Source organism: Falco peregrinus, chromosome 7, assembly GCF_023634155.1.
Source record: "Falco peregrinus isolate bFalPer1 chromosome 7, bFalPer1.pri, whole genome shotgun sequence".
In the NCBI taxonomy this organism is placed as follows: Eukaryota; Metazoa; Chordata; class Aves; order Falconiformes; family Falconidae; genus Falco; species Falco peregrinus.
The window spans coordinates 57,418,111-57,444,247 of record NC_073727.1 but is presented as its reverse complement, the minus strand read 5'-3'; the positions used below and the strand labels follow the sequence as shown (position 1 = coordinate 57,444,247).

The window sequence follows — 26,137 nt, the reverse complement described above, 5'->3', positions numbered from 1 at the left end:
CTAGGACACAGCTATTGCTTAATTCTCCTCTCAGCAAATCAAATCTTGTAACTCTTTGATAAGGCCTTTTTTTTTCCACCCCATAGTTCTTAACAAAATCCAAAGCTGTTTTAAATACTAGTTCCCGTAATATTGGATGTATGTTATGAAATCCCTTCCTCAAAGTTTTTCCACCCCAATACATGTGTTTCTTCATATACAGCACTCGACAAAGTTCACACCGCTATTTATTTTGGGTGCAAGCGCTTCTTAGAGACCCACTTTTTACCAGGATGCAGGAAACAATAAGTATCATCCTTCAAATCTTTATGTTCACTATCATCTGCTAAAAGACTCTGTAAATTACTCTAAAAGGCTTGCAAAGCCTGAGTGTGCAGCCTGTACGTTCATCAATGTTCACCAATGTATGTACCACCAATGTAAAGAGCAACTGTGCCTGTTTGCCTGTTACAAATAAAAAAACCAAGAGGATACAGAACAGAAAACATGTGTGCAGTCTTACACGCCTGGGTTTGGTGGTGAAAGTCCAGTAGAATTCTACTATGATGTTAAGAAAAAAGTTACATTTAATCAGATTTTACAGCATTTCATTTGCATTTCTGTTCATACACTTAGTGTTACGCTTACCTCAAAGAACTTCTGTATTACATAGTTTCCAAACACATCAGTCATCAACTGATACGCTGCTTGCAGGATCTCATTAAATACCATCTGGCGCTCAGCTGGAGTAGCTCGCTCCAGCTTTTGCTGTATAAATCTAAGTGCAAAAAAAGGTACATTATGCTTTACATAAACAACAGGAAAACCTCTCAAACACTATTTCAATGAGACACCTCAAAATTCTAAAGCAAGTATTCAACCCTTATAAAACTTATTAAAATGAAAGTAGTGCCTTTGCGTATAAAACTATACATTTTAGTAAAATTATACTTAAAAACTTTCATTTGAAAAGGATTAAAGATGAAAAGAATAACAATAGCTAAGTACCTGATGATGTATTGCTGAAAAAAGTTTTACATTCCAGATGCCAGATATTTTGTTTTCTTAATCAACCTCTTTTTCATACCTAAATACTAGTTTACAAGTCTAGTTATAAGGCTGCTTCAACACTGAAAACTTCCACAAGCAGCTAAATTTATACTAGTTTTATAATGAAATTTCCTAGAGAAGGAAAAGGTCAGTGTAAGAGCATGTGTGCCAATTAATGGCATGCTTTGTATTAAGATGACTACCAGCTCATTCAAATGTCTGACGTTAATATAACAATATCAAAACAGTAAAACATTATTAAGTTATTAACTTCACTATAATTACCTAGAACCATGCTGGTCTTGGGAAAATTCAACAATATGTCCAACAAGGTCTCTTAATTGAAGATTAGGGAAACGATTGTTTCTGAAATCTTCCAGCAATCGACTACGTCCAGAAGGCATAATATCAGACCTACTGTAACGAAGGCGTGAAGGAGGGAAGAGCTGACTGGTGGAGCTAAAAAGACTGGAGGTACTTGCTGCACTGCGATACTTTGCTTCGGCTCCAGGTGCTGCAGAAATATAGCGACCACTACCATTTGTCAGTCCTCCTACAAGGAAGCAGTTCTGTCAGTAAAAGCCATAAGGAAAGTAAGCAACAGCAAAACAGTAAGTGTACTAGAACTACGGATACACCCTGGAGCCAAAGAAAACAACGGTGTTGTCTTGTTATTTATATTTACCTCATTATGGTTGGAAAAGTTAGATAGCTTTATCTTCCAATATAATAAAACCATTCTCCTCCTCATTTTTATTTTATGTGAAGGGCACCAGGGAAAGAAACGCCATTAGAATAATATAACAAAGCAGGTAAAGTGAGCACCCACTCAGAGTTACAGAAACCTTAGAACTGGGTGGGCCTTAGCTTAGTGGGCAGATTTCCACTTCATAAGTAATACTCACACCTTTGTTAGTAGTCTCAAAGTTAGCCAATTGTTTCAAAATAGACCATGAAATCTGAACTACCCTTCAGTCCCTACTGAGGTACCTTTCCAACTTACAGGGTGAAAGGGCATTTTTGGGGAGACACACATGGTGCCTCTTGCCGTGCTGTACCTGTTCTGCAGGATATTTGATGACTTCAGCATCCCAGGCTTTAATCTGGTACCTCTTGTAAGCACTAAATATGTCAAATTTCAAACCAGGTAACTAAGAATGCTCTACTTAATTCTAAACCACTCAAAGATATAAAGTTACTTTTAGGAACATAAGTCTTTTCCTTGCTGTGAAAACATTCACTGTCACTACACTCTGTCTTCCCTTACTTTCTAAGAACTAAATTGCCTTCCTATGTTTAGGTTCTACTCCTTTTTGCTAGGATTCCATCTACAGCTATCATCATCTCAGTCCTGTGAATTTCTCCTCATATATTGCTCTCTAATCAGTTTATGTCACTCATCTCCTCCAACAGCCCTCTCTCCCCTCTATTTTACAACAGGCAACAATTATCACAAACAGCATGCAAACAAAGCATCTTTCCCAACTACAGAATGATTTTAAAAGGGATACTGCTAACTATATTACAAGCAGAAATCCTCAAAGACAATTCCCACCTAGAAACCTCAACTCTACTACTTAAACAAAACCCCTAAAATTATCAAGTATGAATTAGAGAAGGAAAGCATTTTCAGTTTCCCTATCTAGAAAGTGACACAGTAACTGAAAGCCCTTTCAAAGTCAACAGAGGAAGTATCTACATTTGAATTTAAAACAAATTGCAGTATGTGCTGTTTGAATGGTGCTCTATTACAAAATTAATTAAAAAAAAAATAAAAATCAGCTGACAGTGCCCCAGCCAAGCCTTCTTTTGGTTCCAAGTATTTATAAGGCCAGGCAACAACAGTGTTACAGTGGGCTGGTAATGTATTAATAGTAAAGTATCTATTTTGAAAGGTCAAAATTACTATACCAGAATCTAAGATGTTAGTGCTCTGCAAGACATATCAAGCATCACGTTTATGCATTGTGTAGGATTATGCCCTAAAATAGAAATAATTAGTATTTATTTTACAATTAGTTTTCAAAATTCAGTGTAAAAATCAGTAAATACTTTATGCCCCGCAATACCTTTTAAAAACTGCTACATTTTCCTTGAAATTAAAGTCATTTAATTCTTTACAGCCATAAAAATCAAGGTTTTTTTTAAACTATCATTTTTAGTTTCCACTGACAATCACTATTTCCAGAAAAGACCTGACAGCAACATGACACTAAAATACAAAAAGAAAAAAGAATCCCAATATTCTGCAGGTGAAGCAGTATGGACAGTGATGTTCTATGGTCACTTCTCTTCTAGGAACAGCCTTCTAAAGAACAAAAAGTTATGCACCTGAAATTATGGTATTTCTCAGCTAGATTTCTTAAATATATGAATGAAGTCTTAGCTTCCCCGTAAATGCTGTGTAGTAACACTATTTAATACCACGAGAGGGCAGCAAAGTCCGTTCAAAAGGAAGTGTTACAGGCTACTTTCCTGTCGTAGCATCTCTATTACTCCACTGATCACATGTTCAATTCTGTGCCAGAAACTAATAGTTTTGATTATATGTTCACAAACTGCATGGCTTTAATTAGCATTCACATGTGCAGTTCCATGACTGTATCAGGAATAGTTTCAGCTTTGCTTTTTTTTTTCTTTAACTGAGTTTTCATGCAAGTATAAATTAAATTTATCCAGCACTTAAAACCAGAAATTGAGAAACTTTGTAGTTTTTAACATGCTATATATGTGTAGTAGAACTGCACATATACATTTCACACTCAAGATTATCAAGCCTTTCTTCAGTCTGATTTGGGAATGATTCCTTTTTAAGTCTTCCAAGACAACTAGATGACTATGCTGCAACTGGGAGGCTCTTGTCTAGCCGGTGAAACTACTTCAGAAAATCATGTTAAGCAGGATCATAATTCAGGAAGGCTGAAAACATATCCACTGTGCCTAGAAGAACCTGTCATACTTCAAAAGCACACAGAAAGGTTAACCTTTTAAAACCCTGGGCACTACCATAAAAACCAGTAATTTATAAAGTAACTAGATTTTCTTCTCATAAGCTTCTACTACAGCAGCAGTATTATAGCTCAGTGGCAACTCTGCAGATTTGCAAAACTGTAAACCCCCCAAAATAAAAGCATATTGTCATAGGTACTTATTATATGCAGATATACTCTTGTATACAACGTATACAATTCTTGTATACAACTCTTAAAATTATTATTTTTTTTATTACTTTCTCAGTCCAAAAATCACCAAAGCATTAGTGTGGACTTTAAGGACACCTGGCCTCTTTTCTGAAAACTTCGGGTGTGCACAGCTTAGAAAAGGAAAACTGAAATCTGAATTCTAGTTACCCTATCACCTCCCCAGGCTCTTCAAGAACTAAGGACACTTGTTCTACAGATTCTGATTCCAAACTACAAAGTTAACAGCCTAGGTCTTATGAATTATTTGGGGAACATACGCTACTGAGTAAAGCACCTAGTCTAAACATTTCTGCAAACGCTGACATTTTAAAAGACTTATCAGGCATCAGTACAGCCACACAATTACAAACCGCTGGGGAATAAAGCATACAGTTCATTCTTCAGATAATCACTTAGGTATCACTTCTGATCTTGTAAAACAGAGTTCTCCGATGCAATGATTAATATTACGTTTGTTTTACAGCTTAATTGAACGTAAAACCCTGTGGCTAGTCCATAGGGAAGAGGAGGCACAGAGGTATAAAGGGGATATAGACCATCTAAAACAGAACCTTACTAAGCTTCAAGGACACAAAGCATGTTAAAAGTACTAACTCCTTAATGTGGATAGCGTATTTAATGTAAAGGAGAACGTGAAAAAAATACTAAAAACTAGATCTAAGCACATTAGATAGCATTAGTCTGTTAGTACTTACTATCAAAGTATTTTAAAAATTAACTAAGACATAAACCAGATTTACTGCACAGTAACTGTTTAAATCAGTCAGCAGTATTATTTTCTAGTAAAATAATGCATGAATATATACACACTTTAAACTTGATTTCTACAAAGTATTTGTTGACCTGTAAAAAAACATAGCTTCATCTCATCCTCAGCTAAAAAATTTCATCTTCATATAGAAAACAGAATTACACATATGCACGTACACATATATGCATATATATGTACATATTTTACCAATCAATGCAAGTGCTTATTATGCCTGGTTTACTGAAGCCCTACAGAGTAGGTACACAGCAGAGGCAATGCAAAGTTCCCCATCCTGTCTAGCCAAGAGGCCTTCACTCTTTCCTAGAATGACCACTTCTGAAGATAAAAACATCAACCTGACCTACTAACAAACTTGGCTTGCAACACACAGAAAATAATTACCTCCGAAAGTCCAGATTTTAAAAATCCTCGTCTACACCAAACCCTTCAAATGCTGCAATATACCATCAGAGTATGCACTATCAATCTAAAAGGATTTTTAATAATGTAGGAAAAATCCTTCCCTCTTGCTGTTTTTTGTCCCTGGGAGTGAAAGGGTAGTTCAAATTCATGACCTTACTGCTCCAACTGATTACAGCAAAGCAGCAGTTACAGACAACTGACAAATCCCTTCAAATACAGGAAAACTGACACTGGAACAAAGCAATTAGCATATTCCTATTTTAGGATGTTGGATAAGAATTGGTGAGAAGAGATAAACCCAGTAAAATATCACAAGTTTCTTGTAAAAGGGAAATTGGTCTTTTAAGCTACAAATTGCAGCAGTGTCTGACAAAGGGGTTATAAAACCATGCACCCTTTCCCAGTATTGTGCTCTAGTATTCTGGTGGCTATAACAGGAGCAATCGAGTTTGATTTTAAAATAGGAGTTAAACTTAGCTGAACCTGTTGATAAAAGCAGGCGGGACAACAAGTTTTGAAGGTGGAGGGAGAGCTGCATTTGACAGGCATTATCAGAATACCAATGGAAACTGCATGCATACATGAACTTACAGTGTTGTTCTACTCTGAAAAGTGACTACGTGTTTAATCATACCCTTCTTAAAATATACTCCCTGTTTGATTTCAGGTATAACTTCTCACTTGGCGAGGAAGCTTTGCCTTCTTGTTTTTTATGTGTGAACAAAATAAATGCTTCCAAGAGTAGCTGATGAACACACCAGAATAAATTTAACAGGACAGACCATTAACTGCAGAAATAGTCTTCAACTTTTAGCAGTGGTGCACCTCGGACATAACTGCTCAAATAAACGACACAGGGCAGAGCGCAGGAAGTGCTAAAAAAAGACTGCATTTTTGTGAAAGCAAAAATCCAAAAGACCTCAATTTTCAAATTTCAGATTGATTTGGTAAGGTAGCGAAATGTTTACCCGTAACCAAGGTCCACTTCATTTGCAAGATGAAGAGGCAGTACACATGGAAGCCAACAAGCTTGTGTCAATTTTCAGAGTACAACTGTACAGCGTGTAAAAGTCAGAATGATCTAGTACATGATTTTAACAAACTCTTATGCTTAGTTCACACTGCCAAACAGTCTGAAGTGGATTAAAATCAGTATTTAACAATTTCTGCTAACAGAGGTAATCCTCTATACTGATTGCAGCTTATTTTCTCAGAATTGAAAAAAGTATTTTAACATTTATCAAATGTGAAGCAATATAAAAACATCAAGTGTTTTGAATTTTAGATAATGCCTTCCAAAATTTGTTTAAGTATAGTTTTCAGCAATATGAAAACTATAGTGAGAGTACTTTGAAAAGAAAGAAAGAAAAAGATTTCCATGATAACCCCATTGTCAGATGTTCAGAACTTTCTCAAAAGCCTCCATTTGGGCTGAAACTTTCCATGCTTGGTCTCAGCCCAAAGGTGCACTTTGTAGACCTGAAAAAGGAAAAAAGGTAAGTAAAAAAAAATAAAATGTGCTGAAACATCCCCTTGCCCAGTTTTACTTCGGGTATTCAGCACTTAACCGTGAAGGGGATACTGAACTGTAAATGTAATATATTTAAATTACTTTTAACCTTGTTATACAAATCATTCACATATTTCTCTCTAAGTGTATTTTGGTAGGCACTTGAGTTTTTTCCTGTTTTATTTGTGCTAAGAGAAGTACAGGGGATTAGGTTGCCTATTACACGCACGAAAGTGTGCACTGAATAGTTACTGGAGCAACTGGCAACTCAATCTTGAAATATATGATTTTAGCATCCAAATTAAATGACCACAAAGACTTGCAGTGAAAAGAAAAGAGAAAGCTTATCGAGAAAGCTTATCAAGTAACCTCAGGTTAGAGGCATTATCTTCTAAATATACTGTAGGCTGTGGTGGGGTTTCTGTAGATTTTTAATTTTTATTGCATTTTTAATTTTTTATAAAAACAAGGTTGAGCTCCCATGTCACCTAACTAGCTCAAAAATTTTCTACAAAGATTACTATCATCATTCCTTAAAAAAAGTGTATCTGGTAACAGAGAGCCACCACTGACAAAGCCTTTGCTACTTCTTTCACAAAATATTTTGGTTTTTTCCACCAGCCTGGTAATAAACTATTGTCTTCCTGGCAAAGCATCTAGGCCATGAGGCAGAAGGCTCACTCACTCAAAAATAACCTTTCAATACATTTTACAGTGACAGCTTTGCTCACTTTCTACTTTATCATGGTAAGGGGCAGTAGTGAAAGTCGCTTCACTGTTAAACACAGTATAATCTTAAAACATGCTTTAAGTGGTAATACACTGTAGTAGAAACAAAATAATGCACCTTTGCTCCTCCATACTGTAGAAACATAATACAAAAAGGACCAGTAAGTCTTACTGGACTCTCTATCAGGCTTCTGCAACGGAAGAGAAATCAGTTGTTGGCCTGATATTGCAAAAAAGCTGAGTGCCCTCCACTGTCAAATCAACGAGCATTTGAGCATGCTCTTCACCTTTCAGGAATGGCCCCTCTTCATTACAAAACTGTTTAACAGCAAAGGTAATGTGACATCTCTTATGCAACATATATTTTACACATAGAAATACATACACACATACAAACAAAAAGTGTTTTTTTGGTTTTTTGTTTTTGTTTTTTTTACCTAAATGCAAACTGGATGAGGATCCATGTGATGAAAGTGATGGCGGTGGCGTAAGTGAATGTCCTGGCGTTTGGCTTGGCAGAGGCATGCCTATTGGACTTGGAGAGGAGGAAAATCCCAGACTATTGTAAAATGGCTGCCCTATGGGTGCTAGGCTGCTACTAGATCTTTTGTACAAGTCAGAGCTAGTAGATAGAGAATCTCTCCTTGTGGCACTACTACTTGCAGAACTGCCAACTGAAGAAGAAATAAAAAGACCCTAATTACACAGTGTCAACTGAATAAAACCTATCCCCAACTACAGCTGGGCAATAACAGATGCGATCACAATAATTACAGCAATCGTTACGACAAAGACAATTACTGTGATAACCACACATGCTTTTAAGTAAATCTAAGTGGGTATAAACATACCACTGGTAAGTAATTTCACCAATGCCCATGTCTTTCAACATTTCATTCTAGATTTCTCACAGCAATATTGTAGTACTCTGTTTTAACCACCTGGCTTCAGGCTTTGGGACAAATAGGGAATTTATGAGATTAGATTACACTGTCACTTTATTCACTTTATAGAATAAATGATTCTAAAAATATTTCCACTAAAGTCTTTGATAAATTTTTTTCTACTGTAAATTATGAGACAGTGATACTTGATTTCAGGAAAAAGGCTAAAGAAAATTGACTGCTGTTTAAGGGCTCAGAAAATCTACGTTGCTGTTCAGCCGTTCCTGAACTTCCTCCTTTGTGAACCCCTCACCTGTAGGAAAAAAATGACTGCTTAAAATTCCCTACGAGAATTATGGTTCTCAAAGAAGTGTTTTGAAAAGATATTATAAAGAGGGAATAGGCTAAGGAAAAGATGAGCAGCAGAGCAGAGATAGGAAAATTAAGGAGAGAAACTGAAAATGTGATTTTACTGCTACCAGTATTTCTCAAAGTCAAATCAGATTAGAAGCTTTGGATAACAGTGTATTAGTGAAGGATTGGTTATCCTGCACAGCATCATTCAGCAGGGCGATGAACAGTCTAGGATAAATTAGGAGAACAATAAAAAGCTTTTAGAAATGTTAAATTCTAGTATTGTTACATACTAGTGAAATACTCAACTACCGTGCCTGTAATAAACACTGGAACTTTATTATACTCATGAACAAAACCAAGATTATGGATATTAACAAAGATACTTTATAAGCTAAATTTGGAAAATTGATTTCTACTTCAACTTAAAAAGGTCAGAATTTATACTTCCAGAATCTTCACCCTTGTCAGGCACCTTTTCCTACTAAAGCTGGCAGCATGGCCCAATATAAAGGTCTCCTGATACTTTCCATTTTAAGGCACTAATTTATTTTCTCGTAACATTAGCAACTTGGCTAATACTTTTCATGGCAAGTATCCGCTTGAATGAAGTTTTTCAAAGAGGCTGTGCCCAAACGCTGCCATTTCAGAAAAACAGGCAAGGAAAGATGCTTTATCCTTAGCAAAATAATCCAGCTACCTATTATTTGAAAAGCTAATGCTTTCAGGTACTCAGACCAATACGCTAGCAACAGGAGACCTTTATTTTCATGCTCTTCAATTGAGCTAAAAATCTTAGCAAAATCACAGTTCATACAAGTTCAGCACAGACTTATAGCTGAAAACTTAGAACTCCTGTCCATACATGGCACATCTGAGATAGCTAATAAACTTTTCCCTGCAATTGAGCTTCTAGGCTTCTGTGTGCCATGCCAAAAATGGACTGAGACTGCTGTCCAAGATCCCACCTTATGTTTGGAAGGCCCATCAGGCAGTGTGGAAAGGAAGTTTTCCAATTCAAATGCAGAGGAGACAAAAGCCAAACACAAGAAATAGACCAGGGAAAAATAAAAGAAAAAGAAAAACAAAGAAACCAGAACCAGGAGGAGAGAGAGGTCAGACAAAGGAGCCAACAAGGAGACTGCAAGAAAAACTGGCAAGCACTTTTCAAAGCCAGTGGGACTGAGGATGAAAAGAAAGCAGATCTGAAGAAAAGTCAGGCTGTAGAAGGTATATGTGACTGTGGGGCAAAAAGACTGGAATAGTAAGCTGATGATGGGAACATCACACAGTACAAGCAGAAACAGAAACATTTGGGAGGGGTAGGGGAAGCAGGAGATAAATACTGCCTGTAAATTGGGAAGACATACTACAGGAGAAGCCAGAAGGAAAAGATACTGGACTAACTAGGCAAGGAGATTGAGAATAAGAAATCAGAAGAGCAAATTAAGGCAACAATTAGAAAGAAATCTCAAGATTTGAGACTAGGTCTACAAGTTCTGGCTCAGCTAGTGAACCATGTGAATGTTAATATAAAGCTACATGATGGATTGTTATTTTTCCAACTATGAAAAAATCTAAGCAAACTTTAGCTTTCTTTCAGGGTTTCTTACTCGGCTAAATTACTGCAGCTTAACAAGTTACTGTGAACCAGCTGAACGGCATTTTCACACACACAGAGGCAACGCTCACAAAAACCAGAAGATAATTTAAATTGGCTTACCCCTCTTCACCACTAAGCTAATGTAATTACTTTACACATGTTACAAGGCAGAAGTAGGCACCTGGAAAGCTGCTGTAGTTGATCTAATTCTTAGCTACCTGTTAAGCTGCAGTAACTTACTCCATTTTAGGTTTAGGTACATGGTATGACTAACTTTGTAATAAGATAATAGATGTAATGTAAAGAGATATAAATAATGTAAATAGACTGTAACTGTAAAGTACATACAGCCATTTATATGGTATGCTTGCCTCTTCAGTTTATATTTTGTTGTTCAGTCATTCAGCTAGAATACGCTCACCTTTACATTTTTTGCAGTTTTTTTTTTTCCCCACGTAACAACTGAAAACGTAAGGGCAAGACCTATATTGCCATCTATCAGTCTTCACAGCTATTTTTTAACTGAAATTCAACCTTTACAACACATTGAGTTACAAAGAAGCTGAAACTTTGGCAGGTAAAAAGTTAAACTTGTTTTTCATTTGCCTCAACATGCATTAACACCATTTGTTTAAGTACTTGCCTGTGTAATTCAATGCATATATACATACAGCTCATGAGCTCTTTTAAAAAAAAATAAATCAGAAAGCATTTTTTAAGTGGCTATTATGGCAAGTACAATTTATACTTGGCAGAGGGGCACTTTCAATATACTATTATTCCAATAATACAACTAAAAATATTTAAGGTTTAGACAGCACCTTTCATCAGCACTTCTCAAACTGCAAAAGCATAGGCTTTCTGCTTCCCTGTGGAAACTACCATGCTAATTAAATCACCTAGGATACTGCTGCAAGGTTCCAGCACATGCTGTCTATGCTGAAGGCTTTGGGCAAAGCCCTGGAACTGATCCTTGCTACAAGAAAAAGGCTTACTCTCCTGTGGCAGAAAGAACTATGCTGATTATTCTTAAGTAGATCCACAACTAAAATATGTATTCTATGGAGGTCCTTCTGATAATGCTGGATAAAGACTTTTATGACTTAAAACGGGTGCACTGCATTAAATATGCAGATATACTTATCATCACTATCAATGTAATGAAACTGTATTAGCGCAAAACACAGCTGCTGAGAACTCGCTGAAATCCTACAAGTAACTCAGGACAAGTTATATTACAAAATATAGCACTGGGATAGCACAATTACTTTGTAAATAAGATCTACCTGCTCGGGCGTTATGGAAAACTAAGAAACTGTACATGCCTGAGTAGCCTCTACTTTTTTTAAAAATTATCAAAACTTTATTCTGGATTTTTTCACATTAATTTTGTTAAAATACATAATTTTTCAGATTGACTGATGAAAAACAAGACTGAGAAAAATCTCTGTATTGGTACACAGCATATTTGATATCACTATTCACCTCCACTTAGTTACCAAATAGCAGGTATCATGTTTTAACACTGATGTGTTTTTCCTTCAGTGTTTACATATATTAAGATATCTTGTAATAATCTTCACTTTTTAAATTTTTTTTCAACTTTTTGTTTTAAATTCCCTTAGGGCGTTTAGTTTTGAATTAGATTTGAATTTAGAGTTAGATTACTTCCCCCCAATTTCTACCCATCTTCAAGATATGTAAGGTTATAAACATGCTCTGCTGATTTCATTAAAATACTTCTAAATAATAAACAATTCGGTGCTGTAACTTAGAGAGTAATAGCCAAAGGAAATATTCTTTAGAAAAGATACTTCGCTTGCCTTACTAATACTGCATCTGAAATATAAGAAAACCTACCTTGCATGTTTTAAAAACTGTGTAAGAAATTTCTGCTATAAGAACAGAAACATGAAGGCAACTTTTTTTTTTTTTTTTTTTTTAATACAAACAGGTCGACAACATTTAGGAGCATCTGTTGAATAATTTAAGGCCTCAACTTGCAAAGAACTATTTAGGCTTAACTATGTCTAAGATTAAACCTACTAGAGTTAACAATGACTGTTCTTCAGTATTAAGTCTTTCCATTCTATATATCCTATTAAGAATCTTATGGAAACAAACACTTTTCAAATTCAGAAAGTCATATGCTCTTTAATTTTGTAAAAAAAATGGAATTTTCCTGCAATGAAAACTAGAACAAAAGAATGCATCTCTCAAACATCATCAATTGTTATTTTAAGCGCAGAATGAAGATTTCCTTGAAAATAAAAAGCAGCTCAGTAAAAACAGCAACAATCTTCTGCAGCAGAGTACAGTGCTCAAAATGGAAAATATTTTGGAGATACCTATGACTACAGAATATTCTTCAAAAATGCATCTTGTATACAGAGCCCGAGTGAATTTAAAACCCCCTTTTTCTACCTCTATAATTTGTTTTAAACTTGAATAACCTATTTTTGCACATTCTTTATAGAAATGTACGTGTATCTAATATGCCTGGATATAGATGCAGTTTTTTTTATTAACACGAAAGTCTCACAGAATTTCCTCACTATATTAAACAACCTACCTGATGAGCCAAATCCACCAAGTGCAGAGCCGATAGCTGCTCCTAAAGAGCTGCTACTTCCAAAGCCAAGAGATGTGCTTCCTGGTTGGCCAGGACCATGTGAAAAAAGGGAACTGCTCTGGGAGTTACCGGTCAAAGAGTTACTGCCATAAAATGAATTGGATTGTAGGCTACTGTTTGTTTGCTGTTGCTGTTGTTGCGGCTGGGCACCAAGTGGCCGAAATAGACCATTCGTGGCTCCAGTGAGATTGTTTCCTGTTCCTCCAGCTGAAGCAGCTGCAGCTGTAAAACATGTTTTCAATCATGATTACTCTCTCAGACATTTCTGACTGGAAATGGAATATTGAGATCTAAATCACATTTTCTTGAAGCCCCCTTAAACAAGCAGAAATCCACATACTGAAGAACTAAAAAAGACTCTATAGTATTACCCAGTCTTAATTACCCCAACGAAAAAAACAGACAGTGTATGTTGTAGGCTAATCAAGGCTGTAGAATTGTTAATGTAATTTAGGGAATTTTCAGTGTAAACATGTAAGACATTACTGTTTACTGAACCGTACTTTTACACCCAAGGTTGCAATAGCAGAATTGCAGCTAAGAGTCACTGAAAGACATCTTCAGCTATTTATGTCAGAAGTGAGTTCTCCATAAAGAAGCTTATAGATAAACTTAAAACCTAATTTTCTGAACAGATTAATTCATCTGGTGTTAGCATTTTGGATTTTAATTTAACAAATACAATAAATGCATGGTTCAGTAAAGTAGTACCAGACCTCATCACTGATAAAAAGAGAAGAAGAAAACCAGATACTTTTGATATAACTAATTCTCTTCTGCTGTCCCCTCTAGTTATTTCTTTGTTGCCACACTTTTCAGGAGAAAATACTTTCAAGAGAAAAGCATAGCAAGGCCCCACAGCACTCCATCATCTTCTGCCAGGCTGAAGCAATGAAGTGATGCTGCCCAGAGGACACTACTTAGGAGATTGATGAGAAGTGCGCGTTATATGTGTGGGGAGAGGAAACTGAAAAATGTTCACATCTGACAAGCAACAACATTTGCAGAAACATGCCTGTATATGTATGGGGAGAGGACTGTAAATTTGAATTTAAAAAAAGGAAAACTACATCTCTGAGAAACAGCAGTCTCAGAGAACGGGACGTGACAGAATAAGAAAAAGAGTATGTATGGTATATCCTTCACAACTAGAAAATTTCACGGATGCATACAAAACACATCAACAATATCAAATACTAATCAAGCAACATTACTGTTAAGATTCAGTATAAAAGTGGAAGAAGCCTCCATGCAGGATTAAGTACTCACCTGCTTGTGCTGCTGCAGAGCTGATTATAACAGGAGCTGAGGCCACCAATCTGACTGGTGCTCCAAGGCCAGTCCTTGCTCCAGGGCCTACTACTAAGGCACCAGTCTGATCGTAATAGGCAGTGGGAGCTAGTACTTGATAGCCTACACAACATAGAATACAAGAATTAGTAGTACAGATAGTCTCATATAGTCTGTGTTTCTTCTCACCTTGAAATATTCTGAAAACAAACTACAAGGGGGAAAACAGCATTTCTGCCATATTACCTTAGAACGTCAACTGGACATCAGAAGAAAAAGCAGTGAATATTGTAAAACAGTGTGACAAAAATCTTACTTAGGAATGCTCTACATAGCTTTTAAAAAAACAGAGTAACAGCTAAATTTAGTAGTCTAAATCTGAATTTTATTTTCAAGGTTAACAAAGGAAGTTTCTAATGCCACAGTGAAAAGGTAGAGGAACACCACAATTGGTCATATTTGGATCGTAACTGAATCAGTTTCTTTCAGTATTTTAAGATAGTCTACATTTCTCTTGTACTCCTTTGTACGTGGAAAAGGTACAGAAATCTGTACAATTGAAGGGCTGAACTAAATGCAGCTTTGGCAATTCCATACATGACTTAGCCACACTTAAAACTGTATCTACAAAAACAGTAGGAAAAGAATGCTAGTAAGTGCAGGAATACCTTGGATCAGTCAATTTTACAGAAAAAAAGACTGTAATCCAAGTTTAAGTTCATTCAGTTGACAGTTAAGAGTTGGAACTAGGAGAGAAAAAGGAAAAAAGCAAGTAGTAGGAAGGAAAACAGGATACAAGCTATGAATGAAGGCAAGAGACAAAAAGGAGCGAACACCCCCCACCCCCCCACCCCCCTTTATTTAGGACAAGAGCAAGAGAAGAATTAATTTTATAGGTCTGACACTTTATAATCAACTAGAAGAACTGGAATAAGATCCCTTAAAAAAATGGAGGACAAGAGCTAGGATAATCTAAGAAAGGGTGCTGACAAAGATAACACCATGTAATTTTTAGGTTGACTAGTCTTATAAAGCAATAAAACAAGACCCAAGAGAATTTTGATATTCCTCCCATGTTCAAATATATACTAATGCTATTAAGAAAAAAGTCAAGATTGCAAAAATCACACATCTATTTTTGTACATGTAAGAACCAAGACTTTGCATATTCTTTTCAGTCAGTTTCCATGTATGTTCAGAAATAGGTCTGGCAGAGTTCTCTGAAATATATATGGATCTGAACATAAAGACCTGGGCCTCTAATTCCAGGACAGTACTTCCATCACCAGGCTTCCATGTCGTATTTTCTGCTCCTCAATTTCTAAAACAACTGTGTTATCTCTTCTACCTAGATGACTTGCTTCAAAAACAGAGGTATAACCACCACCTGCCTACTGGCCTAGTGGTTATGGTCCTCGGCAGGGAAGCTGGAGACGCAGGTCCAAATTCTAGGTGCCACCCCTCTTCCACCTACAAAATTGTGCTGTACTGCTCTACCACCTTCCCCACTATGAAAGGCTGCTACATTCCCAGGGTATGGAAAGGCGACAGTGGCCGCTGTTTGTTTTACTGTATTTCTGTACAGAATACAGCATAGAATATCAGATTAGTGACACAGCAGGAAAGGTCTTTATAATACCACATACGTTCCTGCATATATTTGCAATATTTAATTACTAGTACCTACATCGTTTCTACTTTTACTGATAGCACATTCAATTTATAATACCATGTTGGTCCCGCCATTTGTTACTGCTGTATCATAAAAACCTGCTTTTTCAGAACTCACAATTAGCTAATGCTTACAGGTATTTACTCTGTCATGTCCACCTACCCTCTTCTAATGTTCAAACCCACAGATAATGCTATAGCTGTATACAAAAAGGACTAATCATATATTTACACCCTTGTGCTCATCTGAAACTAATAGACAGCATTTTAAATGACTTTAGGTCCACAATGTAAAGCAGTCTATTTTCCAATACAAAATACTTGGGGAAAAGAAAAACCCAAGAAGGTCACTTACACAGTATTGCATAAATTAAAACTACTGGGATTAACAGTAATGCAGTTTAATACATTCATTTTAGATCTTCTAAAGCAATTGACTAGTATGACTGCCGAATTAAATGGAAACAACTTGCACTTGCTCTTTGCATTACAAAATGCCCAGTTTCTCTCGATACTTCCTTACCACCATCTTATCTGTAATGCCACCCACAAACAGGTCATTTAAAATTAGTAATAAGCTAGGTCATTAGCATCAAGATAACATCCACCACAGAAAGTTCAAGCTGTGTACGAGAACTGATGGGTGCATCTATGTTCCTAATCTCTGAAATGAATGCATTCTGACCTAGAATACAAGGCCTCTCCGCTTTCTAATCTACTAAAACAAAGCAATGTAAAACTATTTATGAAATTGCTGAGACCTTGCCAAGTGCATTTCCAGCCTCAAAGGTATAAAATTATTAGCTTTGACATCAAAAATGATTTCAGAGAGACCATCTCAGATTAAATAACTGAACAGCTTCCATAGCAAAACTTAAGTCTTCTGCTTTTCCCTCCTTCAGTGTTCTACAAACTTTGCACAAAGATAAAACTATTTCCCAGCCTTCACTCTTACCAAAGATCAAATGACAACTTCCCAGATCCTCTAATTTCCTTTTCTCTTCCCCTTTCAGTTTTTATTACCTCTCCATCACATCCTCATCTCCCTGCAGCTGTGCAATTCCCCCTCCAAATTAACTATAAAACTCATTCAGTGCATTCACATTCAAGCTTACCATGGTCTTCCACTTCAACCAAAAACCTAAAACATACTCTTTGCTTCCTAATCGATTTCCTAATCGCACCTTTTATTTTAAAATTCAACTCTCTATCTACACTTACTGCCTCCTGATCAGCAGGGAATATAAAAGTAAACAATCTGATTTACCAGTAGTGTGCTTTCTTGAAATGATTTCTAAATGTCTTCAAAAACAGACCGAAAACTTTTTGGATTCTTTTCACACAAACCTTAAATGTTCTTAAAGAACGCACGGAAGTCTGTTCTCTTGGCTCCTGCAGCCCACTCTTAGCATTGTTTTTATCCATCCAGTAATTTCTTTAGTGTCTTTCTGGATACTTCACACTCTGTTCTCACATTTTTGCATGTAATACCACAAAGCTCTGCCCAGATCTCCTACTCCCTTCCCTCTATGCAACTTTCCTTGCTGATGACACCCAAACGTATGTCAAACTTTGTCACTTCTCTCTACTCCATTTAAGTTAACAGATGTGACACTTCTTACTGCCAACTCCATTATCTGCCCCTTTTAACACTACCATCCTGACACCTTTCCCTTTCTCCCCTCAGAAGCATAACCTGCAATTCACTGTAGTCATCTCTCCCTGTGTAGAAAATTTACAGCTTCTCCCTTCTCAACATTCCCAAGATCCAGTTATTTTCCTCCACATATGGATTTGAAGATTTATTCAGCTCTTAGTCTTCCATCTTTCCTTAAGTGCTGCAGTCTTCAGTCTCCCAAGCTTACCAAAACCCGAACCACTGTAACCTTTCATTTGTTCTGACAGGCATGCAATGCCTTATTCCCGCACTTGCCCTCTCGCAAATCAAATTCCTAACTTACTATCTTACCAGTGATTTATACTTTCTATAACTTTGCCAATACTGTAATTCCCTGTATGCCCACCACAACTAAATCTGACTTCTAGTTCATCTGGAAGCAGAGAATGCATGACCCATCGTAATGTCACACTCCAAATTCCTCTGGGTAATAAAAAAATGCAATGCCAATAGAAATTGTTGAGTTTTAATGCTTTATACAAAACCAGCACATTCAGACAAATCAATTTACATGCCCACCTGTATGCTAGATGCACCACTACAGGCAACACTAACAGCTTCTCTTGCATGAATTCAATAAAATTTTAAGTTGCATATGATCTAGCCAATGCAATCAATGAAGCCTCTAGAGGGATTAAGCTGACCTGCCACTAGACATCTCTTTTAGGGTACGCTGAGCAGCTCTGCAGCCTCTGTACAGAAACTGCACTAGGAAGATCTTCACTGAGCACAATGACTCCTTAGACAACTGAGGTCACATGTAGATTCCTGAATTTGGATGACTAAGCCGAGCCCAGCCACTGCCTGTGATGAGGACTGGTTTTATTCGTAGAAAAGAACATACTGATCATATTATGATGAAACTGGGAGCACACTCTGTCTTGCGTATTTATTTAATCAGAAACTTTTGTTTTTTAAAAAATCCTTGTTACTGAAAGACTTGTTAAATTAGGACTAGAATTTAAAATGTAATTGTACAACTCCAGTGCAAAATGCATTTAATTTTTGATAGTTTTAAAAAAGAACCTGAATTCTTCTGGAAAGAGACTTAAAAATATTACATGAAAAGTAACCTGGATTTCAGACACTCTCTCTTTGCACTTAGGATATGTGCCTGAAGTGCTACTTGAATATACCTCCCTAAATTAATGCAGAAATACCCGAAATATCAAATTTGAAAAATAAAACAATCCTATAGTTGGGATAGCTCATTAATTTTATGCAACATGAAGGCTGTGACACGGAGAAAGCAGCTGAAAATTTAAAAACAGCAGTATGGACAAGCTGAAGAATATACTCTCATCTATTAGCTCACAGTGAAACCAAAGTACAAATATTCTCCCTGTAAAGAATATTCAAACACTTGAAAAACTGTTTGGACCTACACTTTCTTGTTAAACATCTAAGTCCATTGAAATAAGATTTTCACATATTTTCTGCTTGTTTATTACATTATATGTGTTGTTCGTGGTTACTACCTGGGATCCACTTAATCACATTTTGGTATATAGATGTAATTTAGTCATCTTGACCCAATTTTAAAGTATGTGGTTAGAAAGAGGCACACGTGGAGCCATGCCTACTTTATCCTAAATCAGGCAACTAAAATAGAGGCAGATGAATCAAGACTAAAAGTTCCTATTTCTCTTCGCTAGCTAAAAAAGGAGCCTTAAGTATCTAGCTCAAATACAGACATCTAAAAGAGTATCATGATTCCAAACTAAAATGGCTTGTATTCATTTCATCATCCTTCAGCCTTCTCCACCTAAAAAAAGGAATCACCAAGCACTCCCTATGACTCACTATGAAACCATCTTGTGCTGACTGAGAAAATAAATGTCCTTTTTGTTTATATTTTGAGCCCTATTTCCTCTAAGAGCATGGTCAGTAAGGCTGAAAGCCAGTTGCAAACAATTCCTATTATAGAACAGTCTGAAATACAATCACGTGAATAAAGTTTTTCTCTGACCATCCAAGCATGCGGCAGATGGGACAAAGAAGCAACCTACAATGGAAACTGAACAAAAAGGCTCTTGCCCTCACACAAAACCTCTTGGGGCTTGTGGAAGAGGAAAAAAAATCTTCAAGTCCCAGCCCAGTCTTCGCAGGACAGGCTCTTGCATTACTGAGTTTATGTAGTTTACCACACGGTATTACTCCCAATCATCCACTTGGAGAGGGGCCTTTCTGTGGGTTTAAGAACAGCCCTTGAATTATTTAATTATTTCTTTTTGAAAATAACCTCTTTTTACATCTTCCTATAATGGAGTCACAAATTTGGGCTGGGTCAAGGTTTCAAATGTTGATCTGACTCAAGTCAAATCTCACAGCCTTTTTACAAGGCACGGACCACTCCACAGTTTTACAGCTCCATGTCCAAAACAGGAACTAATAAGTAACTATCAACACACACACACATCCCAAAACACAGAAAAAAAGGGATAGCAAAACCTTTGAGGCTTTTGCAAAGATGCTTACAGCATCTTTGATACTCCTGTTTGCAGGCCTTCTCCACCGTTTTGGTGAGGCACCGAGATACCTGACAAGTGCTGTAACAGCACACTTTGTTGACTCCTCATTTTAGGTGAGAGAAAGATGCTAAAAGCTGAAGATACTACTGCATGAAAATAAATAAAAATGGCAGTTATAAAACACAACAGACAAAAGAAATCACAGGAGCCAGTCTGTTCCACAGCTAAACGTGTAAAATATGACTGTGTGAGGTAAAGCGCACAATGCAGTCCCCAAGCATCCAGCAACTAACTGACTTCTATAGGTTGTGAGGCATTTCACAGTAGTGGTGACAGAAGAGAACCCATACAAGTTAAATGCATCTGCAGCTATCATCGACGTTATCTAGCTTAACTATGTAAAATCTTAATCTTCACATTGAAGAACAGCTAAGTATACTTAAATTGTTCTTGCTCAGTAATTGTATCAAACACCTAAAAGTGATACTTAAAGCTAACATTATGCATTTATGACATGTGCAGTGAGACTCCAACCAACCATTCCCCAGATAAATCGGAAGCCATGCACACTAGAAGAATCTGAGGCTTCAAGCTTTGGAGTACTTCCACTTCAAGCATGTTGCAATCTTCAGAGATGATTAAGCGGTATTTTTGTTTTAAATTTCCTAATTATGAATTCAATTTTAGACTGTTCTTTTTATTATATGACACAAGCAAAAAATTACTGCAGAAAGACAAATTAATACTTCCTCTTGCATCAGAGTAACCAGATGCTCATGACCTTTTAGGACAGCATGTAGTTGCTTCATTATGTATGAAATTGTCCTGCAAAAATCTACAATACTCCTTGTGCATACATTCGTAGTAAGGACAGAGAAAATGCTCCAAATAAAAAGTGCTAGAGGAATTTCTTACGGTCTGAGAATCCTGTGCCAGTATTTTAATCCAACTGAACAATATAAAACTATATAAACTCAATTCTAAGCAGCTTAGCATAAATGTAACAGGACTTTGATAGTTAATCTGTTCTTAGATAACACAAGTATTTTAACTTTTAGTGATTCTCTTTAATCCACTGAGAACATACATACCTGGCATGCCTGTAGCAAGACCCTGACCAAAAGCCAAAGCTGGATTTGCTGCTGCAGCTGCTGCAAGTGACTCTGCCTGCTGCCCTTGCTGACCCTGGTTGGGAGTAAGTGGGCGCTGAGTTGCTCCAGTGCGCAGAACCTGGAAGAGACCAGTATGACACCCTTTCCTTAAAAGGTAAGAAAGCAAGCCTGTTATGTGCTAAAAGGTCTAGAACAGTTGCTTTGTCCATTTGATGTCACTTAGCTCTGAATTTCATTTCAGGAATACTCCACGTTATTGGTTTCAAGGGTATACACGTACAAAGAACAAAAGGCATAAACTATTTTGCTGACAAATGTGACAATAAAATACCTGCCCTGCTCTGGACAGCAGAACTCATGTATGTTCCATCAATAGTTATGAGTATAAAGGAAGAAAAAATTGTAAGAGTGGCACATTTATGACCGGCATTATTTATTACTGAACACCTTCCCTGATAAACACACTTGTTTACATTATTTTCAAACAACCGATTTTTTTAAGTCTGAATACTTCAGGGCTTGTAGTAACTTGTCTAATTAATTACCACCAACAGTGCTGTAAAAAATGCATCCACTAATTTTAAGAATTCACTTATTCACAACACTCCCATCATGGTGCAGCACAGGCTTACTATGATGTTCTGACAGTGTACCTCCCGAAATCTGATTGAAAAACAATCTCAAGTTTTGCCACTACTCTATTCCTCTTGGTTAAAATAACCTTTTTCAGGTCCAAAATAAGAAGGAAACACAATTTACAATATATCCCCATAAAGTATCTTGGATGCGATTGGCAGAAATTGGATATTAATTTTATAGATGAAGCAATAAACACTGGAGAGATGACACACATTCAGTTTTCAGTGCAGTTCACTGATAACAATAAGCAGTAGGAGGAAAGATCCACATGAATATTAAAACAGTGATGAAGCTACTCTGGAACTTTACAGTAACTCAAATTCCCTTTTCATATTAAGTTTGTAAGAATGGCGTTGAAATTAACCATATTGCTAGCTCATAAAAAACTATTTTTTACATTAATTCAACCACAAGATCTAAGTAAGATTTGAGTTTTTCCTTTGTGGAATAGAAAAAGTTAAAGAAATTAAAATTTCAACAAGGTCTTGTAACAATTGCTTACTCTTGATTTACCGAGGCAAAAATAACATAGCACATGGAGATGTTGCAATACAATTACTCTGTCACATAAAAATACACAAGGCAACAGATTCGCAGCACCTTTATGCCCCTGCTTTTTAAAGTGACAAAAAAAGTGTACCATTCTTTTCCAGCTAATTAATAAAAATGCAGATTTTTCTTCATCAAGCTTCAAAGACAAAATATCCTCCTAAAATCACTGAAACATCTCTTTTAATCTCCTTATATTAGGTTTCTAGATTAGTTTTTAAGTTTACATTAAATTTTTAACAACAGTACAGGCAGCATTATCTAGACATAAACATAACAACATATTACCCTGGAAAAAAGGAACTGTTTTTAATGGGTTTTATTTAAAAAACCAGGACTTCAAAATAAGCTGTTTAGTATGCAGTAAGGGAATGATAATCAGTAACGTAAGGGAATTGAGAATTTTTAATATTCATTTGTTATTTGATACAACACAACATCTGAATTACGTACAGTTTTCTACACCCTGATCCTTATATACTGAAAATACAAGGTTAAGGAAAGGCTTTAAATGCACATCTTTATGAAGGACATACCGGTTGCTGTCCCTGTTGTGCCTGTGAAGCTGCTTGCTGATTTGCTGTGGTATTTGCTGCTGCAGCTTGCTGCTGAAATAAATTGGCTGGATACACCCCCCATGGAACACCATAATACTGAGGTGGAACCACAGCAGGACCTAAAACCAGAAAACATCATTATTCCATCTATTGCAGCTAGTTAAAACAACTGTTTATATTGTTTGTAGCATCCCTCATTGATCTAAATGTCAAACCAGAAATTAGTATTAAAAAGAAACGAATTCCCCTATTAGCCAAAAGGATACATGAACACAAGTGGGTTCATTTAAAGGATTTACATCAAACCATACCTTCTCCACAAAGAAACAAATACACTTGTGAGAGTCAAGTGACAATAAAAAAACCTTATGAGTAATCAAAGCTTGTATAGCAAAGAACTTTTAAAATCAGTTTCCGTGGCTGAAAAAAAAAAATATTTCAGAGCATCACAGAACGAACCAAATCCATCCTCCATAGTGATACACTGAGACTTTGATCATCTACTATTCCTCTTTCCAATATGCTTCCTTTGCTTATAAACACAACTCCTGCCTCTGCCTCCCCTGCCTACTACATCACACTTCAGAGTGGGCACACTTACCTCTTCCAGTCTATTGATAAAGAACCTGTAGAAGAACAATCTCTCTGTATCATTGTATTGTACACATAATGCATTATGTATACATGTATTTAGTTCTTTCTACTGCCTTTCCTGTGAAACCATCAACTGGAGATACCGGGGTTTTTTTCAAAGCGTTATGCTCAGATCTGGGCACTAGCTGGACCTTGAATACTCAATAGTGTTGTTTCACAGCAATATCTATTAACTTTTTAAGATATTTTCCTGGGCTTGGGGTTTATCTGTTGTCTGGGCCTCTTAAAACGCTGGAGACCATCTTTATTCTCATGCCCAATGGGAATGAGAAAACCTGGAATGAGAAAATTAATGTGCCAAGTAAAAACATACAAGGAAAGGCTAGCTGATTCATCTTTTGAAAATATAAAACTACTAATGTCAGATGAAACCTTACTAAGGATATATGTTTTTAGAACAGAAAACACCAAATTATTGTGTATGTAAGTCCAGTGGAAAGAAATAATGAGAATCGATATATAACAGAAACCTAATCCCTTTACATTTTAGTGAAATTTTTCAATACTGCAGTATTCATTTTCCTTCAAGTCCCTCCTTCCTAGAAATACATTTAAAGAGAATAAACAGGACGGATTTCAGGTTTTTTTCTGACTTCATTCAGTAAAATTATCAAGATAGACACTAGAAAGTGTTCAGTTACCTGCTAGGGTAGCTGCTGCAGCTAATCCAGCTGCAGTGTATGGGTCAGTACCTGGAGGAGCAGCACTGATAATGTATGGGTTTGGCACAAAAGCAGCTGGAGCCAAGCCTGCTGAGAATACGCCTGCTACAGTAATAAACAGAGTTTAATTATAGCTAACATACTTAGCAAGCATCATCATAATCAAACCAACCAAATCACAAAGCATATCTGTTAAAATCAGAACTGCTTGTACTTTGGAAGTTTCTAAGAGCAGGTACACCGTTACTGAAATCAACACTTCTATGTCTTCTCACCAGTCCTTTCTTACTAATCCCACAGCCTAACAGCTTTGTTTTGCTGGATCTACAGACTCCAAGGAGATTTATCTCATACATATTTACCTACTCTTATATAGATGGGATTATTCAAAGTGGAATTTACCTTGCCCAACTTTAATTATCTAAAAATTTCACTAGTCTTACAACTAAATCCTTATCAGACAAATTATCTAGTGTCTTAAGTGAATAAGCCAGATAGAATGAATCACCTAGGAGAGATACAGATCTCTCTTCACTGACAAGGGGGGGGGGGGGGGGGGGGAAGAATATCTAACCAGGTAGTTTAGATCAGATACCTGGCTTTTAAACAGCCAGGTATGAGATGCTAATCTTATTTCAAGAATCCAAATTTGATATAAGGATTGTAATGGAAGGAGACAACTGAAGAAACTCAAACAAAGCATCACGACTCAAGAGTTTTCCCCTCTCAGTCAGGTTCCTGTACTTTCTCCAACACTGGGGCAGCAACCAGTGCAGCAAGCACAGCGCAAACTATGTTCCTCCTTCCAAACAGGAGGCTTCTTACTAAATTTCTACTAACATGCATATCAGAAGAGGCTGCGTTTCAAAGGGGCAAGATACAACTGACGGTCAGACAGCACTATACTAAGTAGGGGCTCCTCTGCAGTTTAGAAGTCAAAGACGGGCAGAAGACAGGACCTGGAGTCACACAAACATCTCAATCTGCCATGTTCCCAGCTCTAAGACTGCATTAGTCAGCAACTAACACTAAAGAGCTGCCACATAAACCCCAGCTACAGACTGCTGATTCCAGTCTGAACAGGCCTCACAAGCTAGCTAAACAAGCCGGTGAGAAAAAAAAACTGTCACCATATTGCAGGAGAACATGGGACACATCCCTTTGGAGATGCTACTTCGTATTTCCATCTGGCCTTCTGACCCTCAGAACCTTTTTCCCCTCGCAGAAAAGGGAGATGGGTGCACACACCTCAGCAGCCCAGTGGCAGAGAACGGGAAGGGCAGGACCTTTAACTTGCTCTACAGTGTCAGAATTTTAGGAGCTCCCTTTCTTTAATAAGGAACTGCTTCATGTGCGTTCCAATCTCTCTCACCCTAAACACAGAGCATCCCCAGAGAGACAGACAAAACTGTTGTCACTGAAATACAGCCTCCTTGCCAAGTTGCCAGCTCACTAAGAACTTCATGCATTTAATTCACTGAATTACTTTTAAAGGACAGAAGAAAAACACTTCCTAAAGAACTAATTCCATCACAAATAAAGGTACCCACAAGAATAAAGAGTTACCTGTTTAAAAGGTGCCATAATAAGGAAGAATGAATTAAGCACCACGGAAGTTTGATTTCAAAATCCTACTGTACAAGGGTTTTTAACTGGATTATCAAAAATACTAAACTGCAATAACTGCATTATTTTTTATTTTAGTAAATAAAGCTAGTGTGTTTCTATCACTACTT

At 36.8% G+C, this 26,137-nt stretch overlaps 1 protein-coding gene across 15 annotated transcripts in view; it reads right to left on the bottom strand.

Moving 5' to 3' along the window:
* PUM2 (pumilio RNA binding family member 2) overlaps positions 1-26,137 on the bottom strand; it is a 73,574-nt gene that overhangs the window by 8,832 nt on the left and 38,605 nt on the right. For 8 of the 15 annotated variants that reach the window (XM_027779243.2, XM_013294967.3, XM_055809435.1 and 5 more), the window contains 8 exons: positions 24,381-24,506; positions 23,065-23,204; positions 21,320-21,458; positions 14,388-14,531; positions 13,059-13,340; positions 8,083-8,319; positions 1,315-1,582; positions 628-757 (listed from right to left, as the gene is read on the bottom strand). In XM_027779243.2, coding sequence (XP_027635044.1) covers positions 628-757; positions 1,315-1,582; positions 8,083-8,319; positions 13,059-13,340; positions 14,388-14,531; positions 21,320-21,458; positions 23,065-23,204; positions 24,381-24,506 — 1,466 coding nt within the window. The remainder of the gene's footprint in view (positions 1-627; positions 758-1,314; positions 1,583-8,082; positions 8,320-13,058; positions 13,341-14,387; positions 14,532-21,319; positions 21,459-23,064; positions 23,205-24,380; positions 24,507-26,137) is intronic. The other 7 variants (XM_055809431.1, XM_055809433.1, XM_055809432.1 and 4 more) reach the window with 4 other exon arrangements.